The sequence below is a fragment of the Rhipicephalus microplus genome, chromosome 2 (assembly GCF_043290135.1).
Source record: "Rhipicephalus microplus isolate Deutch F79 chromosome 2, USDA_Rmic, whole genome shotgun sequence".
In the NCBI taxonomy this organism is placed as follows: Eukaryota; Metazoa; Arthropoda; class Arachnida; order Ixodida; family Ixodidae; genus Rhipicephalus; species Rhipicephalus microplus.
Window position 1 is genome coordinate 229,635,266 of NC_134701.1, and position 19,480 is coordinate 229,654,745.

Sequence of the window (19,480 nt, forward strand, 5' to 3'; positions counted from 1 at the left end):
CATAAAGCTGAAACCAAAACAATGCGTTCATCCTACCATACATACCCCCTTAAAGACTTCTCCAGGTCATGCATTGATGAATAAACTTTTCTGAGGTGGAGCAGTATGCATAGGTCGGCAAAAATGTTGAGCTCATTCAGACTCGCTCAAGAAATATATTTTGCACTTAGGGCTCTCTCGGGATCAGATTCACCAAAATACTCCTCAAGTGGACTCAATCGGACCAAGACTTGCAAAGTTTTTTCTCGTGCGGACTCACTCGGACTTAGGCTCACCAAAATGTATCTGACTTGTACTCACCCAGACTCGTGGCTCGATCCGAGTCTGAGTAAGTTTGCCCATGAGTGAATGTGCCCACCTCAGGCCATCAGGCCCCCCTCTGCTGTCACCGTTTCCTGCACCAGTAAAGCACACCGAGCAAAACAACAGGCATGCATGTGCGGCAACAGGTGGCACGCTCTGCGCACACTCCAGTCGTTCACGCCACCGAACGTCGGAGACGCTCTCCCCAACCTATCGCCTTCATGAAAGCCAGCAGAAAGATCAGGCGCCGAGTCGTTTGTGTCCCATTTCTCAGGAGCTTCACTCATCGGTTGTATTCGCACACGGAACAGTTGCTAGTTTGTACTTAACAGCATTTTTTTCCACTTTCAGGGGCATGTTTGCACCGTTCGTTGCTCATCTACTGCATTATTTTTCTTTTTCAGTCTTGTGAAAAATGTATTTGGGGGTTCCACTGTACACAACTGTCACACAGTGGACTCGCAGAGTCACCATAATGTGGCTCTTAGCTGCTGCGTGCACGTGTTTTCATCAAACGGTTGAAAAGCCAGGTGTGCACTGTGGCATACACATCGGCTTGATAATTTGGACAGACATAACATTGCTTTATGCCCTAACCCTCAGTTTGCCTTTATAAAAAGGATATTCCCCGATGTTCTTTCAGAAACGCTGCATTTTTTTGCTCTGATGTACTACCTGCTTTTCTTGTCACTGTCTTTCTGAAACAGGTCTCTGTCTCTGACCACCTCTACATGTTCATGCACGAACTGTGGCTGCAAAATGCTCCCATCGGAGAGCTCTCCTAGCACGCTTCAAGCAGGTTGTCATTCGGAGCACGTCAAGACGTATAGCAGCACTCAACAGCAAACAAAGGGTCATCGCTCTGCAACTGTCGTGGGTTACATGTTAGCGATCGTTGATTACCGAATTGTTAAAAACAATCGCAAGTTATTAGCCGCATTGTTATTTGTTATGTGCTGGCCAGATGTGATAACAGGTGAATCGAAATAAGCCAGCCGCGAATTTATGGCTTCGCACACTTGCTCACATCTTTACGAGGTGCAATGGAATCGCACGGCTACTGAGGTCCTCCTTTAATTTGACGCTTACGCACGTTTATCTTTTAAATATTTTCACACTGTTTTATCTCGCGTGGTAACAAAACTCTCATTACACTTGCTGCATTTGTTTATTCAGAAATATTTTGTTGTGCAACTCCTCCATTAACGCTTTTCACCTTGGATTGACACACAAAAATGCAAAAAGTTAGGTGTGTTCCACTATGTAGTGTGTGTTGTGGTTTATGTATAGTATTATTTTTAATTATTTTTACATATGTTAGCTTGTTTTAGATGGTTATATTTACTCAGCACACCGTTTTAATCTGTACAAGATGTTTTACGAGCCTTTATTTGGTGCTAGTGTACGTTGTTTGTTGGGTGCAAAAAAAGTCGATGTCTTTTTACGTGGACATTTGATGCACTGCCATTTTGGACGCGACAGACTTTATTTGCGAGGATACTGCCCTAGTAACAGGTAGAAAATTTTCGTTGCAGGATATTTCCAGTAAGAAAAAAGTGCCGTCGTAGCTGATGTTCTGTCTTACTTCGTAATAGGTGGACAATTTAGTTTTTTTAGGTGCATAACCAGAGTTCTTTGTAGAACTAAACAACAGAAGCTACAGAGCACAGTTCTTTTTGTTTTTAAATGTTGTTGTACAAGAAACTTTTTACTTGGCACCATTCATCATACGAAGAGAACTGAAAGTCAAGGTGCTTCGTCAGCCGATGATAGCTCTCTCTTCCTATTTTTATTCATTGTTGCAACAGTTTGCACTGTTATCATAATCAAATTGTTCTTTTCAACATCATCTAAAAGATAGAGATGTGAAGAAACAAATAGTGGCATTCTCTGGGCTTGCCCATTCCACAAGCATCGAAAACACTTGGCAGTTCAAGGCTGTATTATTTCTTTTTAGTTTGTTTTGCGATACAGACTTCATTTGTTTCACTTTTCCTGTTGATATTATGACGTGGGCCCATAACATGTTCTTTTTTTTTTTTTTGTAGTCGACGTAGTACTTCTTCTTTGAAGATTTTTGCAGAATCAAACAGACCGAGTAGCCAGGTACGGAGTACTCCCTAGAGCATGGATCAAGGCCTCGGCTGCTTGCTTGATTGAGAAATACGCGATGTATCTGTTCTCGTGGTTGGATAGGATTCTTGGGAGTCAAGAAAGTAGCTGAATGCAGGTATAGATGCGTGATCTTTGTGGGTTGTTTCCAATTGGTGGAAGCCTCAGAATGACTTCATTTCTGGCAGCATTCAGTTCAAAATATGCACGACTTTATGCAGCTGCTGTGCTGAACTTATCTCCATAACATAAGTATATGTATTGAAGTTCTTGTGTGCTGTAACCATGCTTTTATGGTGATTCGTATTTACAGAACAAAAGAGCCACTTGACTTGGTTGCAGTATTATCACCACAGAGTGAGAAACAGATCCGCTAAAACATTGATGACTGGCGATAGTTTTGGAAAATTTTTTCATGATGGCTGCCACAAAACATATTCACCTGACATGCTTAGTCTCATTTACTGAACATGGATGCAGTTATGTCGTTTTATTGTGGCATCCATGTTTCGTAAACTTCCGCAAGTCTGGTGTATCATGTAAGTATTGAGGTAGGATACTTCGAAATGTAGCCTTGCTGTTCACCCTCGGAAAAAGTTCCCATTGTAGATCAGTATAGTATTGGTACACCTAGATGACTTTTAGGCATGTACTTAATTATTGGTGAAATTTTTATATACTGTATAGGCAGTTTAGGTGAAATTCCTGTTTTTGAATGTTAATGCATGGCCTGTGGAGCTTTAATGGCTTTAAATCATTGTTTCTTAAATTGGCCTTTTTCTTGTTACTTGACTTTTTGATGCTTTTGCTTTCGTAGCCCTTGATGCTTGTAGAAAATAGGCGATTTAACAGCTATTGTTATGAAGTGCTTGTTAGTATTAGTAATGTAGGCGATGCCACAGGTTTTCTGCTTGCAACATTTTAAAGGGACACTAAAGAGGCATATTTCACTAAGCTCTATTGCTAGCTAAAATTTTCTAATAGCGAAATGTTCAGTGTTGGAAGCCAGACATGCAAAAACGAAGCGCAGGTGATAACAAATGTTCTGAACCTTTTGGCACCAGGTACACATGGCTTCATGTGTTTTAGTAAGCATCCACTTATGCTTGGTTCACCAGCGAGAAAGGAATGTTTGATGTCATGTTGAAGAGAGTTGCCTCGAAAAGTTCTGGGGGCAATCTCTTCAGAAAAGTGGCTCCAATTATGAGTAAATGCATGGAGATACGAGACTCCGTCGTGATGTACCTGCGCTTTGGTTTGACTGTGAAACCTGTTTAGCAACAATGGGGTTCCGTTCTTCTGTACTTATAATTGACCTTTCCCACCAGTTGTTAGCCTGGCTGAGGTATAGATGAAAGTTGTATAGTACATCATCTGCTCATTAAATGTCTTGGCTGTGCCCCTGATGAAACATTAACGATCAGGCTTTGGTTGAAAAGTGAAAACATGAAAATGTTTGTTTGCAAGACATATGTATTACGAGAACATGCTTTTGATGTTATACTCTAGTGTCCCTTTAACTTAGCTTCATAGCTTACAGCACCTAATAGGCGTGCTTCTTATAAAAAGGCAAAATGTACTTTTTCATGCTTGTATACCAGTGTTTGTGTCAAGGAACTTGCAACGAGACAAGCTGTGTTGTGATCGATCTGCAACCTGCTCGGCGGAATGAACAAAGCATAGTGAAAAAGTGGATGATTGGCAATGCAGATTTGCTAACCTAAGGGCAATAGTATTTTTGTATCGGCGTATGTTACTCTGATAACTTTCTGCAAAAACAAACTGTTGTAACATGGTTCTGAATTGTGCTGTAGACATTCTTTTACACTTTTATTATTTTTGTTAATAACTGTTTCGCTTTTTTATCTTGGTCTTTGGTGCGCGCTCATCTTTAGCTTAAAGCTTGCGTGGCCTGCTCTTGGTGCATGTGCCGACTCCTTACTTGTATAGTAAAAAATGTATCTATGCATACTACATATATTTACTGTACATCACAGATGCCTGACTGCTCTACTCCTAGTCACTAGCACGTACACGATATTCAGGCTTTTTTTTTTTCTTCCGTTATCTGTTCAAGTTTTCTGAATATTTGTTGCCTTTTTTTTTTTTCGTGCAACAGTTCCCCTGTGGAAAGAAACATCATTCGTGTATTAAGTAACCTTTCTTCTGGATGTATTATTTGTCCATTAAAGGCTAGTTTTTCTTATTACAGATGGTTGGTATTCTTTTGGCTTAAAGCAATCGGAATCAAGCGCTGTCATTGCTGCTGTCATTTTTTAGAGGCAACACAATGCATTGCTAAAGCGTACCAGTTTTATGCTTCACTTAAGATGGAAAATCTAGGTTGATGCAAGTTTTGAGCATGGCGAGAAAAATGAACCAGTCTTGAGCACAATGCATTAGAGTGCATTCTGTGTAGTGACAAGATTAACCATTTTGCTATCAGTGTTTGTCCTTGTGGCCTTGAATTGTAAGCAAATTGCTCAACATTGAACTAATTAGTGTCATTGATGAATCGCGCCTGTGCCACCCAAAGTGTTCCTTACACACGCTTCATAAATGAGCCGCTGAAGTTTACCTTTGCGGCTGTTGTGCAAACAGAAGTAAACAAATGTGAGCAGCATGTCTCTGCTTATGTGAAGTAGAAATTTTTTATTCATGCAGTCTTATGGACAAAAGTTATAGTATTGATCTTTTTGAATAATTTAAAAATACTTGGATCACTGCAAAATGGAACTTGACATTCGTAAAGAGAGTTATTGGCGTTTTTGCAGCTATAGTGAACTCTCAGTAAATAGAAATTTTTTTGCAAATTAAACTGCTGCTCAAATGAAGCAACTATGGTACCTCTAGTATGAATGTCTTTGTACTTGTCCTGCACTCGTGTTTATCTCGGTAAACAGGGCTCCTGTTGAGGGGAACAGATTTTCCTGGTCTTATCTGGTTCCAATTTACAAGTATACTTCGCATAAAGTTACCTTTTGTTGACATTCATTTTTTGTTTTTTAAAAAAGAAATTTTTGTCGCAGTGTTTTTTTCATTGTGCTTGTGGAACATGATTAATATGTGGAGTTTAACGTCCCAAAACCACCATATGATTATGAGAGACGCCGTAGTGGAGAGCTGCGGAAATTTTGACCACCTGGGGTTCTTCACCTGCTTGTGGAACAATTTTGAAACAATATTTTGTAAACTGCGTCTCTGCCTCTTGCCGACATTTCTTTCCGTAGCGAAGAGTGCGTGTACTGGAGTGAAGAATATGAATTCCTGAGTTGCACTAAGGGGAGAGAATTAAGTTGGGAAGGTAGAGTTTCAAATCCTTGTCTTTAATAACCCAGGCAGAGACCTGAGATCTTGAAGAGCACCCAGTGTAGCATACAGCAAGTGCTGGCCCTTGTAGGTTCACTCATTCTGAAAGGGTTACCTTGACGATGTTTAGACACTAAAAGTCCAGAAAATCATGAGCACTCATGGCAAATTAAAGGGGCCCGGCAACACTTTTTGAGCTTGGTCAGAAAACGCTGCCAATCGGTAGAAGAAACTCCTGACAACACTCAAGCCAAATATTGTAGCGCAGCACGTGGCCTGGAATTCGCAATAAATGATCAAATTCTGCTAAAAATTGCTTTGTTTTCTCTCGACAAATGACGGAAGATGCTCAAAAATCGCTCGCAAAAAGCCCCTCTATCAGCCATTGGCTTATTAGAACATGGCGCTCTCGGTCGTGACAGAGATTGCCACGGGTGGCCCCGACTTGTCCCTGTGTGTGTGTGTGTGATCACAAGAAGCCGCGCATTCTAAGAAAAAAAAAAAAAAAAAAAGGTGCTCGAGGTGGCGAGGCGTGGGTGACGTATTTTCTTTGCCCCTGCCATTCCTCCTTGCTTAGCTTCCAGCGCTTTTTGTCAGGATGATGTTGTAGGCCCGTGTACTCAGATTTGGGTGCACGTTAAAGAACCTCAGGTGGTCGAAATTTCCAGAGCCCTCCACTACGGCGTCTCTCATAATCATATGGTGGTTTTGGGACGTTAAACCCCACATATCAATCAATTTTTGTCGGGATGAGAGAAGAGAGAATGCGTTTGCAGCATGTGACAAATATTTGCAACTCCACTCGCACTGGATGGGTTCCTAAATTTTTTGTGGCGCTGAGTTCATGAGGCAATAAGCTCTTCCAGTGAATTTATTCCATGGTTACTTGAAGAAGTGTTTTAGGGTGAATTTTTTGTCCTGACTCTGTTGCTCTGTTTAAGTCGTCCTGAAACATTTTTTCAAGTAATGACCTAATGACCTCGGTATCAGTTTATTGCCTCATAAATTGTTAACAAAAATTTTAAAATCCTTCACAAACGAGTTGCAGGGATTTCTCAGGCGCTTGCAGCGCTTCCTCTTTTCTCTTCATGACGAGCATGCTGAAAGCTACACAGGCATAGCCTTACAAGGAGGAGAGGTGCTATGTCAACGTATATTGTGTGTTCACTCCTGGTGAGGTTATGGTGCATGCTGCTGTTGCTACTGTGCAATTATAGCATATTATAGATGGTAACAGTGCCCCGTGGCAAGAAGCACTTCCAATTAAAATGCTACTCTTGGTTTATGTCGGCTTTCGACCGATAGCAGCAACACGCTCTAATAAAAAAGTATAGCAGATGCAGGTAGCCTTGACGAGACCAAGGAAGGGCATTTGTACGAGGAGAAAATGCTTGAGAAGGCACTAACTTTGTGCTCTGCTTGCAATTTGTGTGCACTGCACACACCTGCCAATTCTGACAGAGAAGTTTGTAGCAGTGTTTGGTGCTGGTAGAATGCGTTTCTTTGCCGAGCATAATGGGTGGTTAAGGTCTCTGAAAGGTTGTGGGTGATTCTAGCCAACTTTTGGATGAAGTGAATGCTTTATTGAGGTCAAGAGGAATTTTGTGTCAATGAGATTCTGCCATAGTCTCGAGCCATTCTTTGGCAGGATGCAGTAGTCTTGCACTAAATGCATGGTTTCCTTTAGCACCGTGCCGTGGCAGCACTGCAGAGATCTGGGAGTAGAGTATGGAGAAGACACTTCGAATCTTCTATGGGCACTGTGCTAATGCTCGGGACTTCAATGCTGCCGATAACTCAAAGAACGTTTTCTACCCTTTTGCCCACATGTCATTCCTTTGTAATATGGCAGAGTACACAGAGCGCCAGGTGTCTTTCTTTGTAACTCTGATTTGTTGATAAACTGAATGCGGATAGATGTCTGTGCACGAAATACTGTTATAGCAATGCATTGTGATGCAAACGGTGTGTTCAATAAAAACCACCTTTGTGGCATGGCACTGTTATGCCCAGGGGTCTCAAAAATGTAGCCGGTGGATGCCTCGCTAACGGCTCATCGCGCACGAGCTTGTCTTTGCCCTGTATTTTTTCTCAGTAAATTTGTTCATGACCTACATGAATGCAATTGGTCTCAACGATTCTTTTCTTGAGACGCCCCACGAGTTGACAATACTGTTGCATAACAGTAGAACAAAAACCCCGCATATCAAACTCACCATCCAGATTGCAGTCGTTCTGGAGATCATCACTGATGTGTTTCTCGGAACCTTGGATCAAACCCTCTTCAAATATGACATATAGGAAATGCCTGTTTTCAAATTGCAATGTTAGCTGACAATTTGTTAAAAATATAATAACCCCCCCTTTCCTTCCACCCCCCTTCAAACTCCTTTACTGTCCCGGCCCTCGCGGGACTAAATTTCGTGACTGTGGTCCGACAGCTGAAATGAGTTTGAGCTCCTGGTTTAGACGATTCCAACAAGTCCTAGAAGAGCTGGTCTATTGTGTACATCAAATATAATTTATAAACCCAAGCACATGGGCAGATGGAGAGACTGAATTGCGAAACATTATCCGAACAAGATGTCAGTGGAGCAGATACATCTCATCCCACCGAACCACTGTTTGGTACAAATTTGGGTGCTGTTTACAGAATTACTATCTACTAATACAACATTTTGTAATGTGCATATTAAAATGATTGAGCAGTTTATTTTTGACACATGAGAACTAGCTGCACAGCGGGCTATGAATGAGGGATGCCTTGTGGGGAGGGGTCAATCAAGCATGACCCCTTGGTCGAGGTGCGCACTAGAGTCGAACTGCACGCTTGGTTCACATACCGCCCTCATGGGCATGCAGCCACTGCAGCTGGGGGATGGAACACGCAACTTTGCATCGAGTGTCGCTCTTCTACACCAGCCACAGTTGGAGTAGGGCAGGTGACTAAAAACACGTTGGGTCATATAGCAGACACCTTTCAGTTGACCCTTCGGTGGATGGAATCAGTCTCGCTTCTTGCTGAGATTGAGCGATGGGACTTTTTTTTTTCGTGAAGGGATGAGCAATGGGCAAGGCACTCTTGCTAAGGTACGGAGTAAGTCCACTATTTCTTTGTAGCCTTGTCAGTGCACTACACGCTTGAGCAGAGCAGTTCTTGCCGCCACAAGCATCTTGAAGGCTTCTTCGCAACCAGGTGCCGTGCTCTTGTCTGGATGCAGTAGGACTGCCAGGCGCCGATAAGACCGATTGATGTCGTCCCTGCAAAGACCGGGAATTATGATAGTGCTTCCAGCATCGCACTAAAGTAGCGCCGTTTTTTTACTTGTAATTATTAAAGCTGAAAAAAACAAAAAGAATTCACCACTGTTTTGATTCCCGCATGATCACTAACCTTTGAACACCTGATTGCAAAGATATGCTTGCTGTGGGATGGAGTGGTGTATAAATTGTGTTCACAAGAGGCTTTCCTCACTCGACACAGGGAATAACCAAATGGAACATCCGTAGTGAAATTGTGGCGGGTCCCAAGTGGAATGTATTCTAAGGAGGAAGAAAATTCTGCCAGCTCCGCTTGATGAACACTAGCGAAACGGCGAAACTGGTATCCTACAAAGAAGCCTTCGTTTAGCCAACTGTTTAAGCTGGGTGAATTAAATAGGGTTGAATGAAGAGGGTGGAGTGGTCGGCGTAGTGGTGAGTTCCAGGAGTAGAAAGTAGTAGAAGCAGCGGGAGCAATGGTACATATCCCCTACCACCATAGGTCGGCAAACTCGCTCGTGAGTCGACTCACTCGGACTCGCATCGAGTCATGAGCATGAGTCTCAGTGAGTCCGGGTGAGTAATATTTTCGTGAATCTGAGTCCAAGTGAGTCCTGTTGAAGAAAACTTTGTGAGTGGGTGCGAGCGAGTTCGGCTCTGGAATGTTTTGGCGAGTCTGAGTCGGGGTGAATCCAAAAGGCAAAATATATTTCTTTAGCCAGTCGGAGTTAGCTTGATTTTCTTTTGCTGACCAAAGGTCCTACCAAGTCATCTTCAGCACTACTATCAGCCTTACCTGGATTCACGTTTATACTCGCATCTACTTGCAGGGATTCTAAAGCAGTGTCGTTCATGCACCATTTTGATATATGTATTATAAGAATATTAATTATGTAGGAGGGTGCCTTGACCTCCCCTAACCAACTTTTCCAGGAAATTTCTTGGTTATATCTTATGGTGTCATCTCTACCAAAAAAATATAGCCTTACTGGTTTGCAAGCACTCGGAACTGGATTTCGAAGCTGCTGCGTCAAACAGCACTAAAAAGAGCACCGGTTACGTGAGATATTGGTGTTAAAGAGCATCGACACCACGGTCGAAAAAGCTAATTCTAGGCTGACGGACTCGTGAGCTCACTTATCGGACTCAGGTTGGGCCACGAGTCCGAGTCCGGGTGAGTAATATTTTGGCGAGTTTGAGTCCGAGTGAGTCTGACTGGAGAAAATTTTCGTGAGTTTGAGTCCGAGAGAGTCTGGCTGAGCAAAATTTTCACGAGTCTGAGCCAGAGTGAGTCCAAAGCTCGAAATATTATTTTCTGAGCGAGTCTGAGTGTGAACTTGACAAGTTTTGCCAACCTATGCCCACCATGATCTACAATAGTCCTGGGCATGAAAACCTCAACCACGAACAGCTTCACTGTTAAAAAGTTCTCATCCACTTTTTAGGTTTGGGTGAAGAGACATCTTTGTAGGAAGCACAAAACTAAACACCGACATACACAAGGAGGACGAGGCACAAGCGTTTATGTTTTGTCCATCTTTTGTACGTTGACGTTAAATTTTGCGGTTCCTACATATGTAGATGGATCTTTACCAAGCCCGACATCATTGTTTATTGTTGAAGGGAGGTATATATAACGTGTTAGGTACACCTAAACAAACTGCTGCTAAAAAGGGGTAGCTGCTACCCTGATGTATGCAAGTCCGCTCTTAAAATGTTGCCTCCAGTGACATTGCCCACTGAATGATTCTTGATCACTTGAAGCTGCCATCTGTTCTTGAACTTAAGTCTTCTTTGGTTCTGGGATGAAACTAATACATCCCAGCAAGTCTGATAGTAAATCCTAACACCAGTGTTCAGAAAAAGGTAGTATTTTACCAAAAAAACAACTCTTAATTTACTGATAAGCTTGGCTTTCAATTATAGTCACGCAAAAACACAAGGTGACATCAGGTGGCACGGCACTTTGGCAGAGGTGAGGGACAGTTTTGTTGTGTTTTGTTGTTGTAGCTTATAACTTATGCCAAGCTCTCAATGTCATGTAGTGTAGGTCATTAGAAGGAACTTCTTGCCAACTTCAGATGTTCTCATCAAAATGTGTGTATGTGCATGTTGCACAGTGTTGGTCAAATGTAAGGGTTCCTTTCTGAATCTTGCAAGTCACTCAAAAGAGTCTGGCACCTTCCGAGGCCTGTCATGCCACCCCCAAAAGGTAATAGTCTGCATATGCATTTCCTTTGTTTTTAGAATGTGCAGCCGGTACTGTCGGGGTCACGAAGGACACGCGTGTCGTTTGCATAACATAGTCCGCTTGACGTAAGTTCTGGTAGAGGATGAGAATTTTGAGAAATTAGATGCAGACAGGACCTGTTACAATTATTCTGGAACAAGATAGGCTCCACAAAGTATAAAACTTCTCTAAAGTTGGCTTGCCACTTACTTGGATGCTCTCTGGTCAAGTCCAAGCTTCTCGTACTCTGACCGTGACCATCGTACTTGATGGACTGCTTGCAGTTCCTCTTTACTGTAGTTGCAAGAAGACCACAACGCTATGGGGTCCCTTCCTGTTTCTTGTACTTTGAGAACTTGCATCAGCAGGCTCTTTAGGACCAACAGTGGGAAGTTTCTGTCACCAACACATACTGACATCTAGTTCTGGTCTCTGTTAACATGCACAGGCGTTCTTGCTAGCTCTGAATTTATGCTGTAGCTGTGCCTCACCTCAGCAGGTTTCACATTTTCAAGTTCTACCAATAAAACTGTAAAACCTACATTCTATGGCAGAGTAACTGCAAAAAAAAAAAAAAAAGCTATGATCTGATATATGAATTGAAAGAAATATCATTTCTGCATTCTTCTTCACTTGGAGCCTCATAAAGAGAAGATAACATGGAAAGTTCCGATACTGGAAATAAATTTGGCCACTGGCTTGAGGGCATGGTTACTGCTTTTTGAAGCAAGGTCTACATAGATAACATTGATGAAACTGATTTAGACATTTAGCAAGCAGGATAAGACAAGGGAACAAATAAATTGTGATTACTATAGCCACACATGATAAACACAATTGTGCCATTAATGAAAAAGATAGGGTAGACATAGTGAGAAAATGCTGGATATGTGTGCATGCATACATACCTGGAACATTTCACGGATGCCGATGCCATTCAAGGCCGAGACGACGAAATGGGAGAATTTGTGCATGTCTACCCATCTTTCCACATCCTTGTTTTGTACACGTGCCCTTCTGTCACTCTGAATGTAAATAAAGAAGGAAAATGATCTTTACACTCACTGTTCGACCCCGCAAGCTGCTGCTTTAGAGTGAACACTTCTTTTACGCTGTTCAGTATTTTCCCGTTACCTTGTTTCCGCACACAACACAGACCACCGAGGTGTTGTCCATGCCTTCTGCCATCTCGTGAAGCCATCGCTCGAGTGCCTCGGCACGCTCTCCAGAGCTTGAACTGTCGCTGATGTCATACACAAGGAGAACCGCGTCAATGTTTGAGTAGAATTCCGTACGTACCTACGACAAATCGAAATCGTAGGAATTGGCGGGGTGCTTTTTCTAATGGTAGGCATACTGGCACTTACTATTTTGAACACTGGGTGTCCAGAAAGGTCGAATATGTTGGCCATAATTTCTATGCCTTCAACAGAAACCCTGTGTCAATGAAGAAGAAAAAAGAAACTTGGAACACGAAATTGTGCACCATTGCTTGCTGTTTCTTTACGTACTTTGTTTTCCCGTAGTCTACTCCTATTGTAGCGTGGTATTTCACAGAAAATCTTCCTTCGCAATACCGCTTGATTATGCTGGTCTGTAAATATTTCGTACATTTGTCAATAGAGGTTGACACTATGGTTTCTCCAGCTTCCTTAAACACTGTGATATCAACCAAATTGACGAGCACCTACGTTAGAATGAAAACACATTTTTCATTCGATATGTCTCTTGCCGTAGCTCAGAAACGATTGTTTATAACGAGCAGGCCAGCGCGAGCACAACACGGCACATCACCACATATATCTATATTTCCTGTCCTGAAATTTTTTTGCCGGCGCGTTCAATTCTCAATCCACACCACACTTGTACTTTGTAAACGTGCGTTTTTGAGTGTATTCAGTACCTTTCCGGCTTCTACGTTTCCGACCGTAATGATTCTGACGTGCCGAGGCCGCTTTATCCTGCTCTCTATATCCATCGCTCGCTTCAGCCGAAACACTCACGAGGCCCGCGCGGATGCTTGGAATATCTGACCCTCTCCTCGTGGAATTACGAGAACATCGAAAACGGTTTCAGCAAGGCATGCACCCAGGGTCAGCTTAAAATAGACCGCACAACCGCGCCATGCACGCCACCTCCGCGGCAGTTCGCTGTACCCGCTGCTAGTGCATAAAATTATGAAGTGCGTGAGTTTCCCTTTGGTGGCAATTATTCGCATATGTGCATACCTCGTCGACGACGTCGATGTTTCGGCAACGGGACAATTTAGCGCGTCACGCAGAAAACTGCGCTGACGCATTCCGCTCGGCCGTCCAGTTTCGGTTTCGCTTCTTCCGACATTTTTATTTTCATAACTGGTTTTTGTGGCGCTGATGAACACACTAATTCAAGGTGCAACTGCAACCATAACTCCACTTATTGGTTTTAAGTCTACAAAATGGCGACTTCCTAGCTTGCGCGTTAGCATGTGTTTTAGAACCGGTAACCCTTCAAGTTCTGCTATTACGATAATCGCTCACAGGTGAAAAGACTTGAAGTTTGAAAAGCCCTCTTTATGTCCGATCTTGCAATTTGATCGAACATGTTCGCTGCGTGCCGGAATTCGTTCCTGTACTCGCCGAAGCTCTCGGTGAACTCCCTTCGTTACTGCTCCGGCACCTCGTCGGAAGCGACATACGGCGTTGTTGCGACGACAAGTGCCAGTGTGAGGACACTTACCAAAGAAGAGATCGACAAAAAGCGTGACGTGTCCCGCATCGTCCCGCGAAAGTACTCCCGGGGCGTCAAGCTGGAGTACACTTTTCCCGAGTTCGAGTACGAATATAGGATCTCCTACATGCGCAAGGACTACGCCAAGTTCGGTCGCGCCACCGGCATCAATCCAGGCTTGATGTGGCCTTCCAAGGAAGAACTCCGGGACCTGGTACACATCGAGAAGAAATTTTACCCTACGCTCCAAGAGCTGTGGGACCAAGACCGTGCCAAGCATAAGGCCGAGACGGAGGAGCGTCGTCAGAGGGAAGAGGAGATTGAGAAAAACATGGCGAAGTTGGCTGACGCGAGGATCGCCATGCTCGAGCGAGACGTTAAGAAGAAGGCCAAGGCCGAGGAAGAGCGACGGAATCGTGAACAGATGATACTGGAAGTCCGCGAGTACATCGGCTACAACGTGGAGCCTTCCGATCCCAAGTTCAAAGAGGTGATGGCGATGAAGGAAGAAGAGAGAAAACAAGCGGCCAAGGAGGCCCGCAAGAAGGCCAAACAGGAAAAAATGTTAGCCAAACTCATGGCTGTGGGAGCTACGGACAGTACCGAGGATAAGGCTGTCTCGGAGAAGGACGACACGACGCAGGGAAGCGAGCCTGTCGAGAAGGGAGACTCGTAGGATTGTTACGCTGTGGTGGTAGATTAATAAAGTGCTATCAACAATTAACTTATTAGTGCCGTCTCATGTATGTGCAGTTTTGAAAAGCGAGAACTTGACGATGAAACTTCATTGATGAGAGGGAGACAGGAAAGACACTTATGTCAACGTAGCTTTATTCCCAAGTTTTCGATGTTCAAAACCACACATCACACCACTGGCCCAAGGCTTACACTTCTTCTCAGGCTTATTACTTATTGTGCAGCTGGGCAGGGGATCTCTTTCAAATTCATGTAGCAGCTGCCTGTGGAATCTTGCGCTGTTATGTCACAACCAGTTTAGATTGACTTTGAGATTTTTATACACGAGAATAAAATTATGTTTGTGGTTGAAAATGAAGGAGTTAAGTACGTGAAGGTGTTGTTAACTCTGGAATGTTGTCAAACGGTGCTGATGCTAAACCTTGGCCACAAGAGACTTGTGTAAAAGTGCGGCAGTGTGTTGAAAGGATATGTAAATGACGTGGGTGGCATAACTTCAGTTATATTCAGGGCTGAAACAGAGGAGAGCGGGTCTAGCAGTAACATGTTGGTATAAAAAACAGCAGGGTGTAGCTAATGCTGGTAAAAATAACCAAATGTTTCATTAGGTGCTCATGCACTGTACTAATAAAGACGATGGAGGCTCGTAAATTGGTGTGTCCATTGGACACATCAACGCTGAGCTCCTGGCGACGTTATGTCTAAGGTAAAAGTGAAAAAAAGAAAAATTGCATAGGCTTGAATTGAAAACACATGGATCACTCAGTGAAAACATTAAGGATGAAAATAGCTCTGTTGTACACATTACTGGTACAATATAGTATCAAGCTGACATACGAGCACCGTGCCATGAAAAAGCAATACATTTTTCTAAGTATCAAGCACAGGCTTAAATCATATGAAATGGCTTGTATACAACTGCTAACCAAACGAGTGTGATGCATTGGGACAATTTCATATTGCAAGGCTGTGCTAAATGACTAAATTATTTTGGAGATGTTATGGTTTCTAAAGCTGTTTTCCCAATTCTACTTTCTTCTCTTGCTAACAAAAAGCATTAACTTTCTGACTGCCTGTATTACAAATGGCAGAACAGATGCTTTATAATGCTGGTGTTCTTCAGAAGAGATGCGATTATACGACAGACTACGGTGTGATTGTTGCTAAATGCGAGACTGTTTGTGCTGCTGTTTTTTCTTAACTGTTCTGTACTTATTTTACCCATTTCACGAGTACACTGTAGACGCTAATGCAGAGATGGAAGTGCTGTTCCAATTGCTCCAAAAGAGAATTGATGCTCCATGCTGCTCCAAACAGTAATTTGGGTTAGTAATTGCTCCAAACCTGCTCCGAAATAACACTGGAAGAATGAGAATGACTAACTTTTACTGATTGACCAACTCATAAGTCCTAAAGAAACTGAGAGTAATCTGTGTACTATCATCCCAGTGTGCTACTAGTGAGCGGCATTGTTTGCTCTGATGACATTTGTGTGACAAGAACTGGCATATTATACATATAGCTGATGTGGCTGTTTTTTCTTTCTTAGCTAGACATGCAGGGTAATGTGGTGAAATGTTCAAATGAGCAGGATTGCATTTATCTCATACCAATCATCTACTGCTTATTTCGCAACAGTTTTATGGGACCTTGGTTACCCCTAAAATGTGGCACTCGGCTTTTATGGTTTGATTTGATTTGTGCCATAAATACTAGTATTTTAAATTGTAGCTCATTTGCAGCGCATATTTGATGACCTGTCATTGCTACATGATATTTACTTATTTTTTAATCGTACTGCAGCCTTGATAGGCTATTGCAGGAGTGGATACAGAATACAAAACAAATTGCAATACAAGGCAAGAGGTACAGAGGATGAAAATAGATTGTTATCTTTTAAAGATATTTCATAAGAAATATTAATATTTACGAGATGCTTCGACAATGTTCTGAACTCTAATTAATTTCTGGTAAATTTAAAATTTTCTCCTAAAACACAAATAACTGCTCTAAACTGGCATTTTTTCTGCTCTGAAAACTCTTAAGGCTGCTTCGAAGTATGCTCCAAAAAGTAAGAAGACACTTCCATCACTGCCAATGTATTTCCTCTCTCACTGGACATCTGTATTGGTTCCTGGCATCAAGTTTCGTTGCGTTTTACCAAAAGACAACATAATTGATGCAAACTTTACACCTCGCGTGATGGCCACTTGTCTTATCTTCGTGAGGTGCAGTTTGAAGAACTAGTCTGAAACGCAGCACATGAGAAATATTGAAGCTTGTGCTATGTAGCTGTGCGGCTCGATCAGGATGTGCTCATGCTTCCATAACACATTTTTCGCAGCTTATTTGCCAACACCCCTCTAACAACACATAGAAAAGATTGAGGATATAGTTTCAGCATTAGCAACAGTACACCAGACAAAATAACGTTCCCTTATCTGCTTCTAAGGCTGTTCTATAAAATCGTATCAAGCCTCAGTTCTTGCTTTATCATGGCTTTGGTGCCAAACAGCAGTTCCACAACAGCAGACAATCAATCAGGCTATATGTACATTGAATTTGAAAGCTGTGTTTTCAAGTACCTTGCACAACCGATACGAAGAATTATGAGCTGTTATGCTGGAAATAGTGCAGCAATTGGAAACAACAGACCTTACTGCATTTTATGTTTTTCAAGCATGTTCAGGTGCTGTCATATTTGCAGCTTAACTACAAGTAATGTCCAGAGTTTGAATAGTCTGATATTTGATGCTTTCAGACTAGGAGAGTGTCCTTTTAATACATAATGTTTTAAGCGGTCTTTCATGCTTTGAATTGCTTGCTGTATTGAACTTTCTTCATATCTCGATAGTTCACAATACCAATGTTTGTGAGCAAAGGCACACTTTTATTTCTTATCCTTCGCAGACAGAAGTGGACACATAATTTTTTATAGATTCATGCATATAAACAGCAACCAAGACAACTGATGGAGTGATGAAGACATGGTTTTGTTTACTGAATACAGGTGAACAGTGAACAGCAGGACTTGGGAACTTGGTAGACTTCAGTCATCGGACACACCGTACTTCTTTTTGACTCTGTCAATTTCTTCCTTTTTCTTGTCTTGGTCCACTCGTTTGAAAGCCTGCAACAGAGGGAGGAATAGGAGGCACCCTCCTTTCAGCATTTATCTTCGTGTGCCACATACACAAATTGAGCATGGACCAAAGCCTTTCTGAGCAATTACAGATAGATTTAGTGCGAACAAGTGGTTGCAATAATTGTAGTATTTCTAAGAGAATGCAAATTACTTCACACAATGCCATAAATGTATAAGCTCTTCCAGGTTGCAATAATTTTGTGCTGCTTTGAAGGAAGAGACTATTTGGAGTCAAATTTTATATTGAAATACACTCTTACATTGTCCAAAAAAAAAAAGTGACAAGCACAAATGAAGCGGTGAAAAAGTGCCCTCACCTTGGTAGGCTGGTAGTACAGGACGACAAGGTAGCGGTTGCAGACGTTGAAGCCAGACAGATGATCGCAGGCATTTTTGGCATCAAAGATGTCTTCATAAACGACAAAAGCTGTGCCACGGGTCTCGGGTGTATTTCCACTGCATGAAAAAAAAAACAAAAAAAAAACGAATACGTGTAACAGTCTGCGGAGCTCGAACGCAACATATTTAACGGAGTAATGTGATGATTCTGACCTAAACCAGACGACTAACTTTCCCGCGTTTCTACGTTTTAGAGGACAGCATGATTAAAAGCACTTTCGTTATCAATGTAACAAGCTTTATGGAATTCTAAAGAAGTGTTCAGACTTCATCAGTGGATTTGTAAACAAGAATAATTACGCTGAGTTTTAACATTGAGTTTAACTAAACTCCCCAGGCCTTCAACACTGGGAGGGATTGCTTATAAAGGTGATGCCAGCTCGTTCGTTCTTACAATTTAGAACTGTGCTGATTTCAACACCGATAGACAACTACCTAGACAGGCATTTCGGAACATTATTTGGTAGTGCGAATGCTAAATAAAATATTAAGACCAATGAAACGTTTGTCTTGCTTACAGAAAAAAAAAAAAAACGTTTTCGTGTCACAGATTATAGGGTACGAACTGCGTACGCAATGTTGATCACAACAGCTGTCCCGATCACGAATTTACTATGTCATCGCTGCATTCATTGAATTGCGCTTTCAAAGACGCGGTAAAAGGAGTAGCTATCAAACTCTTCATAATGTGACGACCAAATGGAATGGGTAAAACTACAATGGCAACACTTACACTCTGATCTGCCTGATGGCTCCGTACTTGCCAAAGATGTCGTACATTTCCTCCCCCGAGATCTTGTACGGGAGATTTCTGACGTACAATATTCTGTTCACCTCTGGCGGCAGCCGAACCTGTGAGCGAAAAAGCAAGGAATCGGAAAAATTCGTGACTACTTAGACGCAAAACACTCGGGCACTTAGGCAGTTGACAGCACATCTGCGGATAATGTAGGATAATGTACGAACGCGCACAATTGACATGTAATAAAGGTCCTTATATTCGAAACAGCAGACACATATATACTAGATACAAGAAAAACATCGCAGAAATGTAGAAACTTACACTAGTTTTCCTTTGCATCGCCATGATTGCGTTTTGTTGTGACTGGCTGCGCAGATCAGCTTGACGGGACGGCTTGACCTGGTTTGGCTGTTTACAAAGTCGACGCAGTGCGTTGTTACAATAATAACTTTTAATAACAAACAAAACTAAAAAAATAATAATAATAAATGTTTTAAATAAACTTAATTTACACTGATTTTGTCATTCACTTGTTTAAAGCCCAACAAGTTTCATTTGCGGCTGGTACGAAGTC

At 42.2% G+C, this 19,480-nt stretch overlaps 4 protein-coding genes across 12 annotated transcripts in view; 2 read left to right on the top strand and 2 right to left on the bottom strand.

The window, feature by feature from the left end:
* The window catches only part of Naprt (nicotinate phosphoribosyltransferase), a 56,617-nt gene extending 38,970 nt beyond the window's left edge, over positions 1–17,647 (top strand). For 4 of the 7 annotated variants that reach the window (XM_075876988.1, XM_075876974.1, XM_075876977.1 and 1 more), the window contains one exon: positions 11,146–11,247. In XM_075876988.1, the coding sequence (XP_075733103.1) occupies positions 11,146–11,232 (87 nt within the window). In that variant the 3' untranslated portion in view covers positions 11,233–11,247. Of the gene's footprint in view, positions 1–1,010; positions 7,754–11,145; positions 11,248–17,530 lie in introns of those variants that run through there. The other 3 variants (XM_037421456.2, XM_037421457.2, XM_075876982.1) reach the window with 2 other exon arrangements.
* LOC119170317 (dnaJ homolog subfamily C member 27) lies at positions 8,401–13,373 on the bottom strand. Of its 3 annotated transcripts, none has more exons than XM_037421454.2 (7): positions 13,119–13,369; positions 12,727–12,809; positions 12,583–12,652; positions 12,350–12,514; positions 12,124–12,240; positions 11,426–11,586; positions 8,401–8,985 (listed from the first exon to the last, which is right to left on the bottom strand). In XM_037421454.2, exons 1-7 carry the CDS (start codon positions 13,191–13,193, stop codon positions 8,850–8,852), a joined length of 807 nt encoding a protein of 268 aa, XP_037277351.1. In that variant the 5' UTR covers positions 13,194–13,369; the 3' UTR covers positions 8,401–8,849. The 3 variants fall into 3 exon arrangements, with proteins under 3 accessions (XP_037277351.1, XP_075733130.1, XP_075733133.1); XM_075877015.1 differs by lacking the exon at positions 13,119–13,369 and adding an exon at positions 12,907–13,060; XM_075877018.1 differs by lacking the exon at positions 12,583–12,652 and having other exon boundaries at positions 12,350–12,458; positions 13,119–13,373.
* CRIF (growth arrest and DNA damage-inducible proteins-interacting protein CRIF) lies at positions 13,494–14,648 on the top strand. Its single transcript, XM_037421450.2, has one exon. It carries the CDS (start codon positions 13,797–13,799, stop codon positions 14,598–14,600), a length of 804 nt encoding a protein of 267 aa, XP_037277347.1. The 5' UTR covers positions 13,494–13,796; the 3' UTR covers positions 14,601–14,648.
* Positions 17,593–19,354, bottom strand: Sf3b6 (splicing factor 3b subunit 6). Its single transcript, XM_037421453.2, has 4 exons — positions 19,228–19,354; positions 18,898–19,016; positions 18,083–18,221; positions 17,593–17,750 (listed from the first exon to the last, which is right to left on the bottom strand). The coding sequence occupies exons 1-4, from the start codon at positions 19,249–19,251 to the stop codon at positions 17,670–17,672; spliced, it is 363 nt and encodes a 120-aa protein (XP_037277350.1). The 5' UTR covers positions 19,252–19,354; the 3' UTR covers positions 17,593–17,669.
* Positions 19,355–19,480: the final 126 nt, after the last annotated feature.